This window comes from Palaemon carinicauda, chromosome 16, assembly GCF_036898095.1.
Source record: "Palaemon carinicauda isolate YSFRI2023 chromosome 16, ASM3689809v2, whole genome shotgun sequence".
NCBI classification, from domain to species: Eukaryota; Metazoa; Arthropoda; class Malacostraca; order Decapoda; family Palaemonidae; genus Palaemon; species Palaemon carinicauda.
Genome location: NC_090740.1, coordinates 3,699,264 through 3,725,236, shown reverse-complemented (window position 1 = coordinate 3,725,236; position 25,973 = coordinate 3,699,264). Strand labels below are relative to the sequence as shown.

General features: G+C 42.0%; 1 protein-coding gene across 3 annotated transcripts in view; it reads right to left on the bottom strand.

Moving 5' to 3' along the window:
* Nucleotides 1-8,963: 8,963 nt before the first annotated feature.
* LOC137655626 (ectonucleoside triphosphate diphosphohydrolase 5-like) overlaps nt 8,964-25,973 on the bottom strand; it is an 89,210-nt gene continuing 72,200 nt past the window's right edge. For all 3 annotated transcript variants that reach the window (XM_068389542.1, XM_068389539.1, XM_068389540.1), the window contains 3 exons: nt 25,291-25,347; nt 25,063-25,169; nt 8,964-10,566 (listed from right to left, as the gene is read on the bottom strand). In XM_068389542.1, coding sequence (XP_068245643.1) covers nt 10,489-10,566; nt 25,063-25,169; nt 25,291-25,347 — 242 coding nt within the window. In that variant the 3' untranslated portion in view covers nt 8,964-10,488. The remainder of the gene's footprint in view (nt 10,567-25,062; nt 25,170-25,290; nt 25,348-25,973) is intronic.

Sequence of the window (25,973 nt, the reverse complement as noted above, 5' to 3'; positions counted from 1 at the left end):
ACTTAATGCATGTACTACAGCACCCTAAACTAAAACAGGCACAAATATTAAAGGCGATTTTATATCATGTGTTTCCTAAACACCTAAAAAGCACGATAAAAAATGGCAACCAATGTTTTGTTTACGTTCATCTCTGATCATAATGAAGAAACAAACTCATTTAGTGTACAGTACACATATATGTATAGGTTAGTTTTTGCATCGATTATATTGATTATACAGTACTGTATGTTGATTTTTTTATTACCAATGTTTTAGTTTACGTATTTTTCTTAGGACTTCCAAATGAAATCTTTTTCTTTATGACGCCGCCTGAAACGACGGCGTGTACGCTCAGTAAACAACCACGCTCAGAACAAACAAGGCATTTAACGCGCATGATGATAGTGATAAATAATGATACAGTACATACAGTATTTACAGTAAAAGCATTTACAAAATATGTTACCTTACAAATATAAATTATACAGTACTTGTACGTAGCAAAACAGGAAAACAATTTGAGAGAGAGAGAGAGAGAGAGAGAGAGAGAGAGAGAGAGAGAGAGAGAGAGAGAGAGATTGTTTTACGTACAAATGTAAATTTTAAACAAAAAAAATATGATAGGTTACAACATGTAGACTTTTAAAACCTTCCCTTTAACTTAATGCATACAGTACGTACATTACTAAACTATAAAACAGGTTAAAGTAAAAAATAAAGATTGTTACTGTACTCACCACGAAAGAAGTTCAAGAAAAACTTGAATGACGATGGCGATGAATTTGCTGCACAGTAGAAATGAAGATGATGAAGCTGATGATGTGTTCTACTGTGCAGTCAATGATAGTATTTTACGTCTCTTCAGACGGAGGTGTCTTTTCCTGGGACACCTCTTCAACTTCTTCCTGGGAAACTTCTTCAATTTCTTCCGAAGGCGTACTAGCAGGAGGAACTGGCTCTTTTTTGCGAGGCTGGAAGAACATTGTGATAGGAAGTTGTTGCCGCTGCTTCTTTTTTCGATCCAAGAGCATCCTGTAGGGAGTCATTATGTCATCGACCTTATTTGAGAATTGCATCGAGCGAACCATATCCTCGTCCCACTCTTGTAACATTTCTTTCGCCTCCTTCATATGGTTGCAGAACTTGGCAAGCCGTTCTAATGTTAAGCCCGTTTCTTCGACATTTTCTTGGGTCTCTTCCTGGGTACCCTCACTCTCTTCCTCACTTGCCGATTTCGTCAGGTCTTCGAGGTCTGCGTCAGTTAGGGGCTGAGAATGGCAGTCCAACAACTCGTCGACGTCTTCAGTCGTCATGTCGCCAAACCCGTCACCTCCAATTATGGCAGCCAACTGCACAGATTTCCGTATTGCAGAGTGTTGGATTTCCGACGGAGTAAATCCCTTGTCGTCGTAAACAATATCGGGCCACAGCTTCTTCCAGCTCGCATTCACGGTTGCAGGTTTCATCTCTTGAAGTGCCTTTTGAATATTCTGCAGGCACGTGGCTATGGTGTACTGCCGCCAGTACGCCTTCAAGTTGAAATCTTCATCCTCGTCATCTTGGGCAGCATCCACACACGCAACGAGGTCCGCCAAGGTATTCTTCGTGTAGAGGGCCTTGAACGCCCTGATAACCCCCTGGTCCATCGGTTGAATTAATGACGTGGTGTTGGGTGGCAGGAACTCAACCTGAACGCCCTCACGCGACAGGTCAGTTGCGTGTCCACCAGCGTTATCCATAAGGAGAAGGATCTTGAATGGCAAGCCCTTCTCTAAGAGATATTCATGGACTTGCGGGATGAAACACTGGTGGAACCAGTTGGAGGTCAGCATCTTCGTAATCCATGCTTTTTGATTATGCATCCAGTACACGGGAAGGAGATTCTTATTTTTATTTTTCAAAGCGCGAGGATTTTTCGACTTATAAATAAGCCCCGGCTTTAACAAAAATCCAGCAGCATTGCCACACATCACGAGGGTAACGCGATCCTTGAATGCCTTAAAGCCAGAGGCTTTGGCTTCCTCTTTGAACAGGAAAGTTCGCGACGGCATTCTCTTCCAAAACAAGCCGGTTTCATCCATATTAAACACTTGTTCCGGCTTGTATCCACCTTCAGCGATAATGTTCTTGAAAGTCTGGTTCACGTAAGTTTCAGCAGCGGCAGTGTCAGCGGAAGAAGACTCCCCATGCAGGGAAACGCTTTTCAGGGCGAAGCGTTTCTGAAACTTCGCGAACCATCCTTTGCTTGCGGAAAAACGTTTCTGAGGCTGGGAATCAGTGGATGTCCCTGGTTGAGGATCATCTGCATCATCATCATCTTCAGCATGGTTGCCGTTGTCGTCTTTAGGTTCCTTTGCAGCAAAATTCTCATATAAGCTCAAAGCCTTTGTTTGGATGGTGTTCGTATCCAACGCTTTGTTCTTCTTCCGGCAGTCGGCAATCCACACAGCTAAAGCACCTTCCATGCGTACGATCGTTTTATTACGCGTTGTAACGACTCGCTTCGCTGATCTGCTAAAGGTGATTGCAGCAGTCTTTCTAATGTTCGCCTCGTCCTTTTTGATATAGCGAACGGTGGATTCGTTGATGCCAAAATGGCGGCCGGCGGCCGCGTAACTTCTACCATCTTTTAACATGTCGAGAAGCGTAACCTTCTCAGCTATCGTCATCATCCTTCGGTGGCGTTTAGGCTCACTACCAGCCTTACTAGAAGCAGAACGCTTGGGAGGCATTGTACAGTAGGATTTAACAGAAAGTTCAACAAAAAGTTCAACTTAAAACAGTCGCACACAGCACAGATTAAACTTCACAAACTTAAGAACGTCTACTCAGCAATACGCGGAAAGAGAAAGTGAACGATCCAGCCCCGCGAGAACTTTGATGCTGCGGGTAGAAGATGCGGGCAAAACACCAATCACAGGCTAGATAACAAAACTTGAGTTTTGATTCGTCATCTATCAGCGCTTGAACCGTAATAATAATAATAATAATGATAATAATACTGTACAGTAATAATAATAATAATGATTAATAATAATAACAATAATAATTTTATCAACAACAACAACAATAATAATAATAATAACAATAATAATAAAAATTTACGTACGCTATTTTACGCCTCTCTCTCTCTCTCTCTCTCTCTCTCTCTCTCTCTCTCTCTCGTACGCTTACAGTATTCGAAATGTGATTTTTGCAACAAAGAATATTATTGGATGCAGTACTGTACTACGTACGTATACATACAAAAGATTCATGGAAAAGAAGCACATCCATTACAGTACACACCATTCTAATATGGTATGACTGCATCTGATTTGCGTTTCATGTTCGATTTAATTTTACTACGTACTGAATTATCGTATGATCACATTCTCTTTTCGTGTTTTATTTCTTTCTGTGCTGAATTATATATCATATGTAATGCAATGAACAATCAGTAAGAGCAGATATTACTAATTACAGTATTAATGGAATTACAGGTAACAAAATATCGTATTTGGTTGTCTTCAGATTTCGCGGTATTTTCGAATTTTCCGGAAAATCCGCGATATGTATATATATATGGGTTATGGGAAAACCCCGCGAAGTGGTGAATCCGCGATTGTCGAACCGCGAAGTAGCGAGGGTTCACTGTAGTCAAATTTTTTTTAGTGAGGCAGATTTGCACCGACTCACAGGGGTGCCCTTTTAGCTCGGAAAAGTTTCCTGATCGCTGATTGGTTGGACAAGATAATTCTAACCAATCAGGTAGCAGGAAACTTTTCCTCCATCACTGGAATACAAGTCCTGTCCAGATTAGACATTTTTTCCTATGACAATGAAGATGGAACTGGAATTCCCTCATCTTTAAGTGAGCCATTGAATCTATCTTCTCTATAGATGACACGGTGCCCATTAACCTCATTCAAATCCAACCCAACGCCGCTTTCATCTGCTTGAATTTCTCCAATAAGAAAATAAAGGAATGAATCTTTTCTGATGAAAAGGCCCCCAAAAGTACTGTTGCTATCATCATTCCAAAATAGAATCCTTTGAGAGGGAACTTGAAGAGATTTCTTCCTATTGACCAGGATTGCTATACTTTTAAAAAACCTGAGTAACCAGAGTAAAAATATCAATCATCCAGGTATAACTAAACTCTTGATGCCATTTTCAGATGGGAGACATCATCCGAGACTAAAACATAGGGATTCAAATTGGTAAACCTTTGACCTGTTCATAAACTAAAGGAGTTTCATTGACTCTGAATGAGTCAATTGTGTAAGTGTCTGTCAAGTATTAAAAAAAAAAAAAAAAGAGAGAGAGAGAGAGAGAGAGAGAGAGAGAGAGAGAGAGAGAGAGAGAGAGAGAGAGAGAGAGAGAGAGAGAGAGAGAGAGAGAGAGAGATATCCTTTCCTCACTGCTCCCAGGACTGTTGGAGGTATTTCCATGGAAAACTTGGTGAGAACTGTATAACTGTTTAAAGTTGAGGTATCAAAAACTGGCCTCCACTACCCTTATGCCTTGGGTACTACAACCATTTATAAAATCCTGGGAATGGATAAAAAACAATCTATCATATTCTTCTCTAGATTTGTAAAATTTAATTTCAAAAGATGGGCAAATTAAAAAGGCTCCTTGGACAAGGATGGATTTCAGTAGAGGAATTTGATACCATTCCCTTTTTTTTTTTAAATGTTTAAAGGCAGCTCTAGAAAGGCAGAGGCAAGGGACAATAGCATTGACCTATCGAGCAGGATAATGCCACAGAGACTGACCATATATACATATGATCAGTGGCCAAGTCACCTCTCCTCCCAAGTTAGGACCAAGGAGGGCCAGGCAAAGGCTGATGATTCGCCTGATAGACCTAATGCCCACCCAAACTCCCGTCCTTAGCTCACAAGGATGGTGAAGTAGCAGCGACCAAAGAAACTAACAAGTTTGAGCGGGACTCGAACACCAGTCTGACGTTACCACTTCGGCCACCATGGATAGGATCTAAGAATTGGGTTTCCGAACCTGTAAACTGGGAAAGCCTTCCTCCTACCAGGACCGTTAGTGATGGACCATCATTGTATTTTTCAATAAGATTGGTGAATCCTGTTGGCACTGTTAAGAGTGCCACATTGAAGATAAAGATTACTCTGAGGGATTATTTTAGAGAGCAGATGGATCTTTGGATTCAACCTGCCAGCCCAATCTTCTATCGCAGAATATGATTATCATAAAGAACTAATCAGATCACAGAAATATCACAATTTTTAAAAATTGTATTTTTCTAGCTATACAAACCTGAATCCTTTAAATAGGGAGACGTTTTCAACGTAAGCTGGAACAGCTGATGAAATTGTTTATTGAGGTAGTTAAACGACAGGTGGTAAGCGCGAGCGAGTAGCCCCATCCCATCACTAGTCAGAAAACCCTCAATTTGACCTATCGGCTCAGGACTAAGAGGGGTAGTTGAGGAGGGAAATTTAACTAAGGATTTAGGTTTGTGTAGCTAGGAAAAATAAAAATTACTTTAAAAATTGGTTAATTGTTCTTGAGCGAACAACAAACCTTCCTCTTTCCCAATATTATCCCTACATTAGGGGTCAGTTACTGGCATCAGGCAAGGTTAATAATTTGGCAGAGTTTTTATTATTGCATGCCCTTGCAGTCACCAGCCACAGTTATTGGAAGTGGGCCTAACCTCCGACTGAAATGTCCAACTGCACGGCAGCAGTTTCTGCAGTTTCCACAGTTACTGGCAGTGGACCTAGCCTTTTGCTAAAAATCAATACTGCAAGGCAGACTGCTGTCCTTTTAGTCGCTTCCTACGACACGCAGGACATACGGTGGTAGTATTCTTACACCCCTACCACAGGGCTGACACAAACAACCAAATATCATCCTTTAAATGAAATGTTGCATGTTTTTGAACGAACATGATAAAATGACTGTGGAGGGCCTGTAGAGAGTAGGGTTCCCCTGCTGTATAGGACCAGAAAAAACAGCCCTTAAGGTTAAACTAAAGTAAGTAAATAAGGAGAGACATTGCTTGGTGGGTTAGAAGTACTCCTAGAACCAAACTAGTTGGTATTTTTCCTTCCCTGGAAATGTCAGTCTGCCTAGCCCCATAAGGGAACAAAGGAGATGATTAACCTCATACCTGTCTTTCATAGGGATGAGAAGACTGACAGGGTCTGGCTAAGATGAATCGTGCATGGTCAGATGAAGAAATCCTTCCCCAGAAGGGAAACCACTCATGAATAATATACCTGTTGTATGATGATAATGGTTTGGTACAATAACACCTCGACAATGAGTACAATTCATTCCTGGACCAAGCTCGTATATCAATTTGCTTGTATCTCAATTCAATTTTTCCACAACATAATGGAATAAAATCTAATCCATTCCCGTCTTCTAAAAACACCTAAATCAATGATAATAACAATGGAAAAAAACATGTTTTTGATTGCAATACTGCATAGCATAAACATAAGAATACTTAACATAAACTCACAAAATTATATAAAAGATTACTATGATATGCAACAAAAAATAGTTTTATTATAGAGTTCTTACCTTCAAGACAGACAATTGCAATTAATAGTGGTGTGTGCGAAAGAGAAGGAGGGAGGAAGGGAAAGAGAGAGAATCAGATGGTCCATCCATTCATCCATATACCAAGGCACTTCCCCCATTTTTGGGGGGTAGCCGACACCAACAATGAAACAAAACAAAAAGGGGACCTCTACTCTCTATGTTCCTTCAGCCTAAATCAGGGACTTAAACACAAAATCACAATCTGAAATGTGGGTAAAGAACTGGAAGACAAAGGGACATGGCATACCCAAGTGACAGTATAAACATGCACTGCCATATAATCCCAATACTACCATAGAGGCAGAGAGCAATTGCAAGTAAAGATAACAGCAATTTTATTTTTTTTTTTAGTTTTAGGGTAGATATCAACTTTTAACTGCAACAGAGAAGCAATATGAATGACAGGGTAGGATCATTAAAATAATTTTCAATACAATAATACACAACAGCACCTATAATCAAAATCTAGAATAAAACCACATTTTACAAATAAATACAAATTGAACCACTGACATAGCAGGCATCATAAACTCCCAAAAGCGAAGGAAATTTTTTTATTGATAAAAACCTCTGATAAATCATGTTACAGAAATAGACAATTATTTCTATAATAGAAATACTGAAAAATATTTATGGTAAATTTAATGATGATCATACCAGTTACATAATAAAAGGACTCCCCTAAAAGAATAAAAGTGATTTTGGTTGTTACGTTAATAAGCCTAATTGTAGTAGCAGTAGTACCACCATAAACATTGGAAACCGTTTCAAAAAGATATGTAATCCTAAAGTAACAAATTAACTACCAATGATAAATATCTTTCAACAGATGAAAATTCCCTACTGGTAATGTTAGGAGGGTTGATGACGTTAGGCTATGAAGTAATTATACAAACCAATAAGAATCTGGAAACAAACTTCTTAAAGCTTCTGCACCTTTCAGCTCCAATTCCATTCTGTGCCCTTGATACTTTGATATAAAGGTCCATCCATATACCAAAGGCACTTCCCCCAATTTTGGGGGGTAGCCGACATCAACAAAGAAACAAAAAAAAAAGGGGACCTCTACTCTCTACGTTCCTCCAGCCTAACCAGGGACTCAGCCGAGTTCAGCTGATATAAAGGTATAAACTGCAAAATATGAATGATTATCCAAAGACGTTCCTGCATTCCAAAAAGGTTCATAGTTTAGCAACTTGTTTCATCTATAGGTGAGGAGGAGAACGATACTTTTTAATAGATCTAACCATTCCAAATTCATAATAATAAAAATGAAGGAAATCGCATTAGCATGTACTTTTTTGCGCATACAACTTTCTCTTTACGAGATAAAACGTAATATGAATTTCTACTCTCCTCAGTTTTGTAAACTGACTCACACTAATTTTAAGTTTTTTCTTTAGCCTTTCTTTCAGCACCGTATCTAATTTTTGTAGCACTTTAAAATCTTAAAATAAAAGTTTCTTAACCAATTATTTTTTGAAATATGTTTTATAACTAAATAATTTTATATTTATAACCCCAAAATATAACTTTTATTCTTAAAAGGGAGTATCAGAGAACCACAACACAGTGACCAGCAGATGGAAATTATGTACATTTGCTTAAAAAAAACATTGACTTTTTGTACTCCTTGTAAAGAATCTTGGACAAAAGTATACTTTTAGACTTAACATCTAAATTTCTCACTGAATATAAAATGTACACTTCACTAACATGAGGAAAAGAATAAAATCTCTTGAAATCCATGGAGAGTCTTTGCAAGTCTGTCTCGCAAACTTGCGGGCGAACAAGAACTGTTACAAATGTATGTGATGGATGTTATTTCAAAGTAAATGAATGAAGTATCTAACTACCAACCAATCCCCATTCCTACAGTGACTATAAAAACAAGGTACAGAAATATGAAATAAAAAGTTTTCTAACTGTGTGAGGAGGAGAATATGATGTTCATGGTAACTACTGTGTAGTACAAAGAGAAATTAAAGCCTCTGAACTATATAAAGGCTAAAAAAACCTTGCTAAATAAGGATAAGAATTAAGATATCTGATAAAACATAATTTGAAATTGTCAGAATTACAGAGGGTTAAAGCCTCGGTAACAAGAGTTCAGCATTCCACAAGTTGTGGTCATTGCACCAGATTTGCTGTATGTAAACAAAATCTCAAAATCACAAAATTATCTTCATTACCATCAAATTATGAGGTCATTCTTTTAATAAACCTAAGAATAATACAATAAAAAAGTGACATACGTACTCTGTAATTCATCAATATTTACTTCAATATAAATCATTTCAAATTTGATACCTACCTAACCTTGTAGTTCAATCATTTGATCACACCTCTTATCTCGATTGGTTTAATGTTTATTGCTCACAATAAATGGAAAACATACCAACACACTCTCAAAACAACTATATTTATTACAACTTCCTTCAGCTTAATACATAGGCATTGGTAACTAAATAATTGATGTATTAAGTAATAAATATATATATATCAATACTTGCTTATCAACCTAGTCAACAATATACCACATACTCCTTATAAGAAGTGACACATACAAGATAAAAACCTGTACAATATCAACAAGAAATTAAATAACCAACAGTCATTTGATTCTCAATGGTATCTGCAAAACAAAACAAACTTCATCATAAACAATATCCCGAAACTGTGAAACCCTCTTGTATTCTAACTCAAATATCAAAGCCACCTAAATCAAATTTCTGGTAACTCTCAGGCAGTTTCTACACATTCACTGCTAAGGTTTCAAGATTGTTCAAATAAATCAGAATGACACGTGACAACTTGTCCTTCCACATGAACTTTTTTTATGCAAGCTACAATAAGGAACAGAGTGCATGAATTACAGAACTTTCAGTTGTTTTCTGCAATAGGAATTTTCTTAAAGAATCAATTGCATGTCAGAATAATAAACTTTATACTATTATCTTCATACACGATCAACCTCTTGTTTATTTGTCATCAAAATGTACAATGTGAAAAATGTCTAGGCCAAAAGCTTTACCTCAACTTTAATGTTAAAAATTAATTGGGGAAAATTTGTATACTAAAATTTCTCGCAATGTAGTTTCACTAAGCCAAAAATACTTTTGTTGGAATTATTAAAGTTATATTATTCTTAGCTGAGAAAGCTGAATGAAGGAAGGATGAAGGACCCCATCAAGCACGGCTTATTTGAAACCCACTTGTCCTTTTTTCTTCATAAAGATGCTGACATTGATGGCAAGGTGACAGGCATGCATGACTTCAGTTTTGCAAAAAGTTTTGGAAGATAGCAAAATGAATGCGTCTTTCTACCAAACCTAGTACCTTCCCTAGTATACTTGAATAATGAGGTATATTCTAAGAGTGGCACACTTACATAAAAACAGGTGGTGGTTAAAATTCGGTTGTTTGCCGAAACATGTCAAGTTCATATTTCATAAAAACAAAGACCAGCAATATCTGATACAGTACTTAAACTAATCTGCAAGTCAGCAAAAATATTATTTTAATTGGTTGACAAGTGATGTATAATTTTGTTTATGTGATTGTCATCTTACATAAGAAAGCTATTCATAAAAAGTTCTGTAAATTGGTTAAAAATTAAAATCTGCACATAAGAAAATTGGTGTGATGATAATTCATAAAAAATAAAATTTCCACTGTCTCGAAAAGACCAGGGCATTGTATAAAAAGCTGAGAATCACTAACAGTACCCACATATAATTCATCGTACAATTCAAACAGAAAAGCAAAATGCCCCCTGATTATCAATTTGATGCTTAAATCACAGTTGTTATGTACCTTTCCACTTGGCTTAGTACATTTGTTATGACTTTCTAAATAATTTCCTAACAGCATAACAACAGCATTCATCAACCACAACCTCTCACACCACCATTGAATTATACCACCCACTTAGATTCCATTGTTTATGATGTGGAATGCTAGACCGAGGCCCCAGCTTATTTCGTAACCATCGATCTTCTTATACAACTGTAACAAAAAGAATACATGCTTTCTCAATAGTGTAAAATCCAAAGAAATAAGAATTATTTCACTTAATTGTATCCAACAAAACCGAGAAATCAATTGTCGATCCTCACTAACTCCGTTCATATTGAAACATGTTATTTTCATTAGTAAAATAAATTTTTGAATATACTTACCCGATAATCATGTAGCTGTCAACTCCGTTGCCCGACAGAATTCTACGGAAGGGATACGCCAGCGATCGCTATACAAGAGGGGGGTGTACTCACAAGCGCCACCTGTGGCCAGGTACTGCAGTACTTCTTGTTGACACCACTTCAATTTTTCCTCGGTCCACTGGTTCTATGGGGAGGAAGGGTGGGTCAATTAAATCATGATTATCGGGTAAGTATATTCAAAAATTTATTTTACTAATGAAAATAACATTTTCCAATATTAAACTTACCCGATAATCATGTAGCTGATTCACACCCAGGGAGGTGGGTGAAAACCAGTGTACATGTATATCAAGAAGCTAAGTATCCCGTATTTCATATTATCAGTTATTCAAAATAACAATGAAATTACAAGTACCTGGTAAGGAAGTCGACTTGAGCCATTACTCTGCCTTAAATAAGTTCGTCTTCCTTACTGAGCGCAGCGTTCCTCTTAGGAGGCTGAACAACTCTAAGGTGCTGAAGTATCAAGGGCTGCAACCCATACTAAAGGACCTCATCACAACCTTTAACCTCGGCGCTTCTCAAGAAAGAATTGACCACCCGCCAAATCAACAAGGATGTGGAAGGCTTCTTAGCCGACCGTACAACCCATAAAAAGTATTCAAGAGAAAGGTTAAAAGGTTATGGGATTATGGGAATGTAGTGGCTGAGCCCTCGCCTACTACTGCATTCGTTGCTACGAATGGTCCCAGGGTGTAGCAGTACTCGTAAAGAGACTGGACATCTTTGAGATAGAATGATGCGAACACTGACTTGCTTCTCCAATAGGTTGCATCCATAACACTCTGCAGAGAATGGCTCTGTTTGAAGGCCACTGAAGTAGCCACAGCTCCCACTTCATGTGTCCTTACCTTCAGCAAAGCAAGGTCTTCTTCCTTCAGATGAGAATGTGCTTCCCTAATCAGAAGCCTGAATAGTAAGAAACTGAGTTCTTAGAACTTGGAAAAGAAGGTTTCTTGATAGCACACCATAAGGCTTCTGATTGTCCTCGTAAAGGTTAAGACCTTTTTAGATAGTACCTAAGAGCTCTAACTGGGCAAAGTACTCTCTCCAGTTCATTCCCCACCAAGTTGGACAGGCTTGGGATCTCGAACGACTTAGGCCAAGGACGTGAAGGAAGCTCGTTTAGCAAAAACCGAGCTGCAAGGAACATGTAGCCGTTTCAGATGTGAAAACAATGATCCTGCTGAAGGCGTGGATCTCACTTACTCTTTTAGCTGTTGTCAAGCACACGAGGAAAAGAGTTTTTAATGTGAGGTCCTAAAAAGAGGCTGATTGGAGAGGTTCAAATCTTGATGACATAAGGAACCTTAGGACCACGTCTAGATTCCAGCCTGGAGTGGACAACCGACGTTCCTTTGAGGTCTCAAAAGACCTAGGGAGGTCCTGTAGATCTTTGTTGGTGGAAAGATCCAAGCCTCTGTGGCGGAAAACCGCTGCCAACATACTTCTGTAACCCTTGATCGTAGGAGCTGAAAGGGATCTTACTTTCCTTAGATATAACAGGAAGCCAGCAATCTGGGTTACAGTGGTACTGGTTGAGGAAACTGCATTGGTCTTGTACCAGCTACGGAAGACTTCCCCTTGAGACTGATAGATTCTGAGAGTGGATGTTCTCCTTGCTTTGGCAATCGCTCTGGCTGCCTCCTTCGAAAAACCCCTAGCTCTTGAGAGTCTTTCGAAAGTCTGAAGGCAGTCAGACGAAGAGCGTGGAGGTTTGGGTGTACCTTCTTTACGTGAGGTAGACGTAGAAGGTTCACTCCTAGAGGAAGAGTCCTGGGAATGTCGACCAGCCATTGCAGTACCTCTAAGAACCATTCTCTCGCGGGCCAGAGCGGAGCCAACCAACGTCAGCCGTGTCCCTCTGCGAGAGGAGAACTTCTGAAGTACCCTGTTGACAATCTTGAACGGCGGGAATGCATACAGGTCGAGATGGAACCAATCCAGCAGAAAAGCATTCACGTGAACTGCTGCTGGGTCTGGAATCGGAGAACAATACAACAGGAGTCTCTAGGTTATCGAGGTAGCGAACAGATCTATGGTTGGCTGACCCCACAGGGCCCAAAGTCTGCTGCAAACATTCTTGTGAAGGGTCCACTCTGTGGGGATGACCTGACCCTTCCGGCTGAGGTGATCTGCCATGACATTCATACCGCCCTGAATGAACCTCGTTACCAGCGTGAGCTTTCGATCTTTAGACCAGATGAGGAGGTCCCTTGCGATCTAGAACAACTTCACGAAAGAGTCCCTCCCTGCTTGAAGATGTAAGCCAGGGCTGTGGTGTTGTCAGAGTCCACCTCCACCACTTTGTTAAGCTGGAGGGACTTGAAGTTTATCAAGGCCAGAAGAACCGCCAACAACTCCTTGCAATTGATGTGAAGTGTCCTTTGCTCCTGATTCCATGTTCCCGAGCATTCCTGTCCGTCCAAAGTCGCACCCCAGCCCGTGTCTGATGCGTCCGAGAGGAGACGGCGGTCGGGTTTCTGAACAGCCAAAGGTAGACTTCCTTGAGAAGAAAGCTGTTCTTACACCACGCGAGAGAAGACCTCCTCTCTTCGGAAACAGGAACTGAGACCGTCTCTAGCGTCATGTCCTTTATCCAGTGAGCAGCTAGATGATACTGAAGGGGGGGAGGTGGAGTCTCCCTAACACGATGAACAGGGCCAGCGATGAAAGTGTCCCTGTTAGACTCATCCACTACCTGACTGAGCATCGGTTCCTTCTCAGCATGCTCTGGATGCATTCTAGGGCTTGGAAGATCCTTGGGGCCGACGGAAAAGCCCGAAAAGCTCGACTCTGAAGATCCATACCCAGGGAGACAATGGTCTGGGATGGGACGAGCTGAGACTCCTCAAAATTGACCAGGAGGCCCAGTTCCTTGGTCAGATCCATAGTCCATCTGAGAATCTCCAGACAGCGACGACTTGTGGGAGCTCTTAAAAGCCAGTCGTCTGACGGAGCCGGACACAAGATCATGGTACTGCTGCACAGTCTGTGAACTGTCAACCATGGGGAAGCGAGGAAGTACAGTGACAACCCGAAGCTGTCTAGACTGTCTGGGTCGTACAGACAACTCCTTATCGGGTTGCTGAGGTTGCCGCACTGCGTCACAACAAGTCACTTCTGTTGGTTGTTGAACGTCTTCCCAGTGACACACTGACTCCGTAAACAAAAAATCCTCTAACAAGGACTAAGCTTGGACTGCATGTCTTGCAACACAGCTCAAGGTCTATGGGAGCAGGTGTGGTAACAGACGGGGTTAGCGACTGAAGTGGAACCATTACCTTCCCTGGAAGCATGTTATGCTTAAATAAAAGTTCATATGAGGCTACGCAGCTAAAGGCTCCTCTCCAAATGACAGAGTCCTCAAGGGAATATCAGAAGGAGGGAGAAAAGCACTTTCTCATCTACAGGGACCATATCCGAGAAAAGCTAAGTTCTCTCAGTGGGGGTTTCACTGGTGCAAAAGCAGCAGACTAGAAGGCAACGTTATGAAACTGCTTGACAGTCTAGTGAGTTGGCAACAACCAAAGATGTGTGACTGAGAAGCATGCGGTAAGGTATGCAGAGCATGTTGTATGCAGAGCATGCTGTATGCAGAGCATGCTGTATGTAGAGCATGCTGTAAGGTAAGCAGAGCGTGTTGCATGGCGTGTAACATTTCTCAGAAATTCCATGACCAGTGCTAGAGTGAGTAATATCGCATTACTGTCCATTGAAAGTGCACGTGTCGAGGGAATTGATTTAGACTGTTTTGTTGATGAATTTGATAGCCGGCATGATAATCGTAGAATTAAGCTGCACTAAATGTACTATAATCTACTTCACCTCAGGAAAGGGAAACTCGCCCTGTTGGCAACACTGCATTACTTCATGCATGCTTGCATGGGGTTTTAATATCAACATAATATTTACCTTACATTCATAACTCATGATTCATTTTTGTTTTGAAGATATTTTTGCCCTCTTTTGCGATTTTGTTAAAAATATATTGCAAGGAATACATATATATTTTTATATTAAGTAATACAAATAACCTCCATTATCATAATGTTTGTGTAGGCATACATGTATATGATTACGAATGCAAGTTATGAAAGTAATGAGGTGTTATTATTGTCATTTGTTATTTCCAAGTTGAATTGGAAGAGGCTCAAGTTGAGGAGAAAGTGGCAGATGCATGCGTTGAGGTGGCTGACTCATAGCATGAGGTTGCTGCCTCAAGAGTTGCGCTTGCTGTAAGGGTTGCGGATGCGCAGTAGCAGGTTCCTGAGGAACGAGTTGAGGTTCCTGAGGTGTGAGCTGCGAGAGTTGAGGTAGCGGCTGCGCAGAACGCAGTTCTTGTCTCGCGAGTTGAGGTTCCTGAGGTGCTAGCCTAAGGAGTTGAGGCTCTCGCCTTGAGGAGGGTTGAGGTCGCTGCAGCGAGTGCTGAGGTGGCTGCCTCATTGATGGAAGAGGTTGTCGTACCTCAAGAGATTGTTGCCTCGCTGGTGGAACCGCAAGCGGAAGCGGAGGAAGTAAGGCATAAGATTCCTGCTCCCATTGCTGAGGTTGCCTTAAGGAAGGCGGAGGTTGCTGCACACCGCTGGTAACTGGCAACTCAGTACTCGGTAAGGTATCCTGAGGAACCTCAACATCGTACGCCTGGCAGACTGGACTGCGGTGAGGCGGAGCGATCGCAGGAGGAGGTGTAACCTTCTCAGCCTGACACTCACGCATTAAGACCGCAAGTTGTGACTGCATGGACTGCAGCAAAGTCATCTTGGGGTCGGCAGACGCTAAGGTCTGCTGAGGCAAAGCCTTAACAGAAGATGAGGTCTGTTGCGGCATCATCTTACCTCTCTTAGGAGGTGTGCAGTCACCTGATGACTGCGGAGAGTCAGAGCTAACCCAATGACTGCATCCGGGTTGTTGAACTCTAGAGGTCTGGACTTTACGTTTAAGAGGTCTTGAGACCTGAGTCCAGCGTTTTCTCCCCGAAATTTCTTCTGCAGACGAGTAAAATAAGGGCTCAATCGTCTGCGGGTGGGAGTGACGGTCTCTGTAAGACACGCCCGCAACCACCGAGGATACTTCTGTGCGCCGATCAAGGCCTGCCGAACCCTTTTGCCCTTCGACATTGCTTCTCCCCTGGGCTTGGGAGCTTGCAAGAGGTCCCGGACTGGGAGGACGACTGGCACGCACAGAAGTACCCTCACGCACAACACTGACACACTTTGCGCTAATCACTTATCACTTTTGAATTTCTGTTTGCACTTATTTCACTGAACTCGAAACTTTAAGTGGTTTGTACCTGAAACACGCAATTCTATCCTTCCTTAAAAGTTAGTAATTGCGAAAACAGAATTACAATGTAACAGAAAAATCTAATGAAAGATAAATAATTCAGTGGCTGGAAAGAGACTAAACACTAGATCAAATAAACTACGTTTAAAATCTCTCACCGCATAAAGCTTGAGAACAAGAATAAACTCTAGAAACGTTTACCTTCTTCCCCTAAAGAGACTAGGGAGAAGAGCAAAAACGATAACAACGTTACTCGCTTGAACGAAACGTTTATCCAGCTCTCTCTCCCTCCGTCTCTATCTCTCTCTCTCTCTCTCTCTCTTGACTTAGAACCTGAGAGAAGAGCCCAATCATATATACTCGTTAAAACATATTATTGTTAAAGGAAAAAAACTGAAAGATTTCCCAAATTAAAAGTTCCTTTATTAGAATTAAAACCATTAAGCTAAGAAAGAATGAACAAAACGCTATAAACGGTTTACTCTTGCTGCAACGTGACACCGTGAAAATTCTCTTTCTATCGTAACGATAGAGTGCAAGTTGAACGTTCTGAACGTCAACAACTGCAGAGACAAAACAAAACGTTAGTTCAACTTTGAAACAGTACGAGACTATCAAAGAAATTCTTTCAAAAACATTAAAATAGCATAATATGTTAACAGGTAAAACCGAAATGACGGGCTCAATGTTAATTAACTTCGGTACAAGAAAAGACCGCCTACTATTAGGAAAGGTCGAATATAAACAAATATAAAAATTAATTTTAATAAATTTATAAAAAAGGAAGTTAATCGAAGAGGCCTATAAAAGGCGGAGAGATATAAAATAAATCTATAACTTTTGTTAAGCAAAATTAAGAAAGAGAGTCTATACTCTCTTAGACACCAACACTTCCGTCTAAGGGAAGGGTCGGCCATTTAAAGGTGAAAGAGAGTTCATACTCTCTTCGTCACCATAATTAATCAAATTAATTCCAAAAGTTAGCTAAGCTAATAATAAAACTTCCTGAATAGCGAAAGCTGAAATCTTAGAGCAATACTTCACCAAAAACCGTGAACAAGACTCCAAAATTATAAGCGTATCCATGAACGTCTTGCCGGAAGCACGACAGAGGAAAAATTGAAGTGGTGTCAACAAGAAGTACTGCAGTACCTGGCCACAGGTGGCGCTTGTGAGTACACCCCCCTCTTGTATAGCGATCGCTGGCGTATCCCTTCCGTAGAATTCTGTCGGGCAACGGAGTTGACAGCTACATGATTATCGGGTAAGTTTAATATTGGAAAATGTTATTTTTATAATAAAATAAATTTTTGAATATACTTACCCGGTGATTATAATAGCTGCAACTCTGTTGCTCGACAGAAAAACTCTACGTAAAAATTCGCCAGCGATCGCTACACAGGTAGGGGGTGTACTCAACAGCGCCATCTGTCGTTCAGATACCCATTACTCATTGTAAACAAAGAACTCAATTTTCTCCTCGGTCCACTGTGTCTCTATTGGGGAGGAAGGGAGGGTCCTTTAATTTATAATCACCGGGTAAGTATATTCAAAAATTTATTTTATTATCAAAATAACATTTTTCAATATTTAACTTAGCCGGTGATTATAATAGCTGATTCACACCCAGGGGGGTGGGTAGAGACCAGCAAAATATGTTTACATCATATGAGCTAAGAATTTTTATTTCATTTTAGCAGTTATTCAAAATAACAAACATAAAATAAATAAGTACCTGGTAAGGAAGTCGACTTGAACAATTACTCTGCCTTTTTTAAGTACGTCTTCCTTACTGAGCCTCGCGATCCTCTTAGGATGCTGAGCGACTCCTAGGAGCTGAAGTATCAAGGGTTGCAACCCATACTACAGGACCTCATCTAAACCTCTAATCTAGGCGCTTCTCAAGAAAAGAATTTGACCACCCGCCAAATCAACCAGGATGCGAAAGGCTTCTTAGCCTTCCGGACAACCCAAAAACAACAATAAAAAACATTTCAAGAGAAAGATTAAAAAAGGTTATGGAATTAGGGGAATGTAGTGGTTGAGCCCTCACCCACTACTGCACTCGCTGCTACGAATGGTCCCAGGGTGTAGCAGTTCTCGTAAAGAGACTGGACATCTTTAAGATAACAAGACGCGAACACTGACTTGCTTCTCCAATAGGTTGCGTCCATTACACTCTGCAGAGATCTATTTTGTTTAAAAGCCACTGAAGTAGCGACAGCTCTAACTTCATGTGTCTTTACCTTCAGCAAAGCATGGTCTTCTTCATTCAGATGGGAATGAGCTTCTCGTATCAACAGTCTGATATAATAGGAAACTGCATTCTTTGACATAGGCAACAAGGGTTTCTTAATAGAACACCATAAAGCTTCTGACTGTCCTCGTAAAGATTTAGTTCGTCTTAAATAGAACTTAAGAGCTCTAACAGGGCATAAGACTCTTTCTAGTTCATTTCCAACCATATTTGAAAGTCTTGGAATATCGAACGATTTCGGCCAAGGGCGAGAAGGTAGCTCGTTTTTGGCTAGAAAACCAAGCTGTAAGGAACATGTAGCCGTTTCAGATGAAAATCCGATGTTCCTGCTGAAGGCGTGAATCTCACTGACTCTTTTAGCTCTGGCTAAGCAAACCAGGAAAAGAGTCTTTAAAGTGAGATCTTTAAAGGAGGCTGATTGTAGTGGCTCGAACCTTTCTGACATCAGGAATCTTAGTACCACGTCTAAATTCCATCCAGGTGTAGCCAAATGACGCTCCTTCGTGGTCTCAAAAGACTTAAGGAGGTCCTGTAGATCTTTGTTGTTGGAAAGATCTAAGCCTCTGTGACGGAAGACTGTTGCCAACATGCTTCTGTAACCTTTGATAGTGGGAGCTGAAAGAGATCTTTCTTTCCTCAGGTATAATAGGAAGTCAGCTATTTGGGTTACAGAGGTACTGGTCGAGGATACTGATACCGACTTGCACCAGTTTCGGAAGACTTCCCACTTCGACTGGTAGACTCTAAGAGTGGATGTCCTCCTTGCTCTAGCAATCGCCCTGGCTGCCTCCTTCGAAAAGCCTCTAGCTCTAGAGAGTCTTTCGATAGTCTGAAGGCAGTCAGACGAAGAGCGTGGAGGCTTGGGTGTACCTTCTTTACGTGTGGCTGACGTAGAAGGTCCACTCTTAGAGGAAGAGTTCTGGGAACGTCCACCAGCCATTGAAGTACCTCGGTGAACCATTCTCTCGCGGGCCAGAGGGGAGCAACTAACGTCAACCTTGTCCCTTCGTGAGAGGCGAACTTCTGCAGTACCTTGTTGACAATCTTGAACGGGGGGAATGCATAAAGGTCTAGATGGGACCAATCCAGTAGAAAGGCATCTATATGAACTGCTGCTGGGTCCGGGATTGGTGAGCAATATATTGGGAGCCTCTTGGTCATCGAGGTTGCGAAGAGATCTATGGTAGGTTGGCCCCATGTGGCCCATAGTCTCTTGCACACATCCTTGTGTAGGGTCCATTCTGTTGGGATGATTTGACCCTTCCGACTGAGGCAATCCGCCATGACATTCATATTGCCTTGGATAAACCTCGTTACTAGAGAAAGGTTTAGATCTCTTGACCAGGTGAGGAGGTCCCTTGCGATCTCGTACAACGTCATAGAATGGGTCCCTCCTTGCTTGGAGATGTACGCCAAGGCCGTGGTGTTGTCCGAGTTCACCTCCACCACTTTGCCTTGAAGGAGGGACTTGAAGCTTTTCAAGGCCAGATGAACTGCCAGTAGCTCCTTGCAGTTAATATGTAACGTTCTTTGATTCGAGTTCCACGTTCCCGAGCATTCCCGACCGTCCAATGTCGCACCCCAGCCCGTGTCCGATGCGTCCGAGAAGAGAACGTGGTTGGGGGTCTGAACTGCCAGGGGCAGACCCTCTCTGAGGTTGATACTGTCCTTCCACCAAGTCAGTGATGACTTCATCTTCTCGGAAATGGGGATCGAGACCGCTTCTAGCGTCTTGTCCTTTTTCCAGTATACAGCTAGGTGAAATTGCAGGGGACGGAGGTGTAGTCTCCCTAACGAAACGAACTGTTCCAGGGATGATAGCGTCCCTATCAGACTCATCCACTGTCTGACTGAACATCGTTTCTTCTTTAGCATGTTCTGGATGCATACCTGGGCTTGACTTGTTCTGGGGGCCGACGGAAAAGCCCGAAATGCTTGACTGTGAATCTCCATCCCTAAATACACTATAGTTTGGGATGGGACCAGTTGGGACTTTTCCATATTGACCAGGAGACCCAATTCCTTGATCAGATCTAGAGTCCATTTTAGATTCTCCAGACAGCGACGACTGGAAGAAGCTCTTAGAAGCCAGTCGTCCAAATAGAGGGAGGCTCTGATATCCGCTAAATGTAGGAATTTGGCAATATTCCTCATCAGCCTCGTAAAAACAAGAGGAGCCATGCTTAGGCCAAAGCACAGGGCTTGAAATTGGTAGACAACCTTTTCGTAAACGAATCTCAGAAAAGGTTGGGATTCTGGGTGGATGGGGACGTGAAAGTATGCGTCCCTTAGGTCTAAAGAGACCATCCAGTCTTCCTTCCTGACCGCTGCTAGAACTGACTTTGTGGTCTCCATGGCGAACGTCTGCTTTGTGACAAAGACATTCAGCGCACTGACGTCTAGCACCGGCCTCCACCCTCCTGTCTTCTTTACCACCAAGAAGAGACGGTTGTAGAAGCCCGGGGATTGATGGTCCCGGACTTTGACTACCGCTCCCTTTTCTAGTAAGAGAGACACCTCCTGCTTCAAAGCTAGCCTCTTGTCTTCCTCTCTGTACCTGGGAGAGAGATCGATGGGAGACGTTGCTAGAGGGGGTTTGCGGACAAACGGGATCTTGTACCCTTCTCTGAGCAACTTCACAGATTGTGCATCTGCGCCCCTTTTCTCCCAGGTCTGCCAGAAGTTCTTGAGTCTGGCTCCCACTGCTGTCTGAAGAAGGTGGCAGTCAGACTCTGCCTTTAAAGGACTTGGTACCTTTCTTCTTCCCACGTCTCCCTTCGGCACGAGCACCTCCTCTGCTGGAGGCTCTGCCACGAAAGGACGGAATGAATCTTGACGCTGGAGTGTCCATCCTGGGTCTAGACACGGTAGGCAAAGGGGTGGCTTTGCGGGCAGAAGACGCAACCAGGTCATGGGTGTCTTTCTGAATCAAGGAGGCAGCAATCTCCTTTATCAAGTCCTCTGGGAAGAGACACTTTGAGAGAGGAGCAAAAAGAAGTTCCGATCTCTGACACGGTGTTACTCCAGCTGACAGGAAAGAGCAAAGGTTTTCCCGTTTCTTGAGGACCCCGGAAACGAACGAAGCCGCAAGCTCACTGGATCCGTCACGTATGGCCTTGTCCATGCAGGACATAATGAGCAAGGAAGCTTCCTTGTCAGAAGGTGAGATCTTCCTGCTCAAAGCTCCCAGACACCAGTCCAAAAAGTTAAAAACCTCGAAGGCTCTGAACACTCCTTTCAACAGATGGTCTAAGTCTGAAGGAGACCAACATATCTTAGAGCGTCTCATGGCTAGCCTGCGGGGAGAGTCTACTAGACTTGAGAAGTCGCCCTGGGCAGAGGCAGGAACTCCCAAGCCGAGAACTTCTCCCGTGGCATACCAGACGCTCGATCTGGAAGAGAGTCTCGCAGGGGGAAACGTAAATGCTGTCTTCCCAAGGTTCTTTCTGGACTGCATCCAATCTCCCAACACTCGTAAAGCTCTCTTGGACGAGCGGGCGAGAACGAGTTTCGTAAAGGCAGGCGCGGATGACTGCGTGCCTAAAGCAAACTCTGATGGAGGAGAGCGTGGGGCCGCAGATACAAACTGATCAAGATACATCTCCCTGAACAGTGCAAGAACTTTCCTAAAGTCCAAGGAGGGTTGCGTGGTCTTGGGTTCGTCGATGTCCGTATGTGGGTCGTCAATGTGTGCAGCGTCGTCATCATCTGAAAACTGAGGAGGAAGCGGCAAAGGAGTAGGAATCGGCTGGTCAGCTGAGTCCGGCAGCACGGGTGCACGCGTGACTGAACCGGACGCAACGTCATGGAACTGTTGCCCAGTCTGTGAACTGGCAACAACCATAGCAGCGCGGGGACGCAAAGCGTCTACTCCAGACTGTCTAGTCTGCTGTGGGCGAGTAGAGGTAACCACACTGGGTTGCGGAGGTTGACCCACCGCGTCAAAACAAAACAACCTAGGCTGTTGTTGTAACTCGCGAATGTCAACGGCAGGTTCCGTGCGTCGCTGAACGTCAACATGCGGCTGGCAGGGTACACTGGAACGCATGGGTGGCGGGACTCTCACAGCTGGAGTGCGGGAGAAGGTAGCCTCAGCGTCCACTGGACGCACAACCGTGGGTGGTTGTAGGCTAGAGGTTGGTGCAGCGTCAACCTTCTCCGCACGAAAGTCCTGCATCAATGACGTTAACTGTGACTGCATGGTCTGCAGCAAAGACCACTTAGGGTCTACAGGAGCAGGTGCGGCAACAGACGGTGTTACTGCCTGATGCGGTACCGCTTTGCCTCTCTTAGGAGGTGAGCAGTCATCGGAAGACTGCAGCGAGTCCGAACTGACCCAGTGGCTACAACTGGGCCGTTGGGCTTGCGCGGAAGGGACCGACTTGCGCTTAAGAGGCCGCAAGACCTTGGTCCATGGTTTCTTTCGAGAAACCTCTTCCGCAGACGAGGAATAAATGGGCTCTCTCGTCTTCGTGTGGGTGGGGCGATCTTGGTTAGATACGCCCGAAACCACGGAGGGAACGTCTGTTCGCTGATTAAAGCCTCTCGAACCCTTTGGTCGTACGACATTGCTTCTCCCCTGGGCTTGGGAGCTTGCAAGAGGTCCCGGACTGGGAGGACGACAGGCACGAACAGACGAACCCTCAAGCGCAACACTATCCACAACACTTTCCACAACACTACCACTCACTTTGTCACTACCCACTGCACTCTTACACTTCAACTCCTTGACGTCTGCCATGAGTTGGTTACGGTCACTAGCCAATGACTCGACTCTCTCACCCAGAGCCTGGATGGCACGCATCATATCTGCCATCGAAGGTTGTTGAGTGCTAGAAGGGGGATCAGGAGCAACCACTACAGGGGAAGGAATAGGTTGTGGGGCATGAGGAGAGGAAAATTCAACGGAGCGAGATGAACTTCTCCTGACTCTATCTCTCTCTAGCCTACGTGTGTATTTCTGGAATTCGATGAAATCGAATTCCGAAAGCCCAACGCATTCCTCACATCGATCTTCCAATTGACAGGTCTTATCCCAACAATTGGAACAAACGGTGTGAGGATCGATAGAGGCCTTCGGAAGACGCCTTGAACAGTCCCTAGCATTACATTTCCTGAACTTAGGGACTTGAGAAGGGTCAGCCATTTTGAATTAGTCAAAGGGGAATTCAAAATCTATCCAAAGTCGTCAACAAATAATCCAAAATCAACAAAAGAATGCAAGGATGTATTGAAGATAACGTCTGCAAAGCGAAAGCTCAAAACTAGAAATGTGTACTTCACCAAAATATGTGAAAACCAATCCAGTAAGCAACAGCGAATTTAGTAGGTCTTGCCGGTGGCACGACAGAGAGAAAATTGAGTTCTGTGTTTACATTGAGTACTGAGTACCTGCACGACAGATGGCGCTGTTGAAGTACACCCCCTACCTGCATAGCGATCGCTGGCGGATTTTGAGCGTAGAGTTTTTCTGTCGGGCAGCAGAGCTGCAGCTTATATAATCACCGGCTAAGTTTAATATTGAAAAATATACTGCAAAATGTGCTGGGAAAAAAATAACCCCTTGGGGGTTAAGGGTTGGAAATTTCCAAAGAGCCTGGGGGTAAAAGGGTTAAGTTACAAAATTGGAAAAAAGAATCTTGACAATTAAGGGAAAGCAAAACAAACATACATTGTATTGTATAAGTCAAGGGGTTATCCATATCTAATTTTCATTTGATAAATTGTCCTTCTTTTAAAAGTTTAATACTGTATCTACATAAATAGATTTTATACTTTGCACTCCCACTTGAATTTAGAGCATTCACATTAAATAAGTTAACTACCATGGTTGTCATTATTTTCATGAGGTAATATAATAAAGACAAATGAGTTAATACTATATTATACAACACTATATACTACAGTATATAACTAGCTAGCTAAAATTTACTGACACTACAACAATACGAATACTATAATTTCACTAGCTAGCTAAAATTTACTGACACTACAACAATACGAATACTATAATTTCACTAGCTAGCTAAAATTTACTGACACTACAACAATACGAATACTATAATTTCACTAGCTAGCTAAAATTTACTGACACTACAACAATACGAATACTATAATTTCACTAGCTAGCTAAAATTTACTGACACTACAACAATACGAATACTATAATTTCACTAGCTAGCTAAAATTTACTGACACTACAACAATACGAATACTATAATTTCACTAGCTAGCTAAAATTTACTGACACTACAACAATACGAATACTATAATTTCACTAGCTAGCTAAAATTTACTGACACTACAACAATACGAATACTATAATTTCACTAGCTAGCTAAAATTTACTGACACTAAAACAATATGAATACTATAATTTCAAACCTATCAATAAACAAGAAACCCCATACTTGAATCATTCTATCATTAGCAAACTACCATCAACTGCAGAGGAAAATACAGTACATTTCAATAGTTGTCTACTTTCCATATGCGAGCAAGCCACACGAAAATCAAATTTATCCCCTTATTGTGTGGAGAAGACTGAAAAATACAGCTGTTTGAAACTCGTGAGCAATAAAACCAGCTGACTAGCAATTTCTTTCTTCCTTCTAGGAAGCTGAAGCACGTAGGATGTGTAAGGGCTCATTCTACAAAATGGATTTGTAATGAAATGGGTCAAATGTTTGGGGAAATCAACAAAACACAAATCTAAGAAACATAGTTACTAACACCTACCTTGATAGAATTGTCACCCTTCAAGCCATAACCAGTTGTAAGGAATGCTCCAATGTATGTTAGATCTAAACATGCCATTGGCTGTTCTGCATTTGGAATATTGCAAGCTGTTGAAAAAATGAAAAAAATCTTTGAAAAAAAAGGAGCCTTCAGCAGTTTCTCTTCGTCTTGTATTACAAATTTCACAATAAAAAAACTTTCACTATTTTTATCCAGCTAATATCTTACTTTGTACAGCAGCTTGCAGAAATTCTTGGACTGAGATGGTGCCGCCATTGAAGGGATCTGTAAGCAATAAAGAAGACTTGAGTGGTACACAGCTCTACCGATGACTTTGTTCCTCTTTAACCCTTTTACCCCCAGGCTATTTGGAAATTTCCAACCCTTAACCCCAAAGGGGTTATTTTTTTCCCAGCACATTTTGCAGCATACTTTTTTTAAATTGCTCTAACAGCCTTAATTTTTGTCATAGAGGGGTCAGGTTGGTCTTATTCTTTTGGAAAATGCCTGAATTTTCTCAAAAAATTATAAAAAATATGAAAAAAATTTTTTTTATAGCATTTTTTTGCAAGGACGTACCGGTATGTCCATGGGGGTAAAGGGATGGCTTTTGTGAAACGTACCAGTACGTCCTTTGGAGGTAAAAGGGTTAAAGGTTTAAAGGCTGATCATGAATTGCAGAGGCAAGGGACAGTGACAATGCCCTAGCCAGCAGGACAATGCCCTAGAAAACGACCATATATACATATGATAAACACCCAAGGGCCCTCTTCACCCAAGCTAGGATCAGGGAGGGTCAGGTAATGATTGCTGATGACTTACTAAGTATACCTATAGGCTTGCACAAATTAAGGACGGTGAGGTTGCAGAAACTACAAGAAACTATCAAGCTTGACTGGGACTCAAACCTT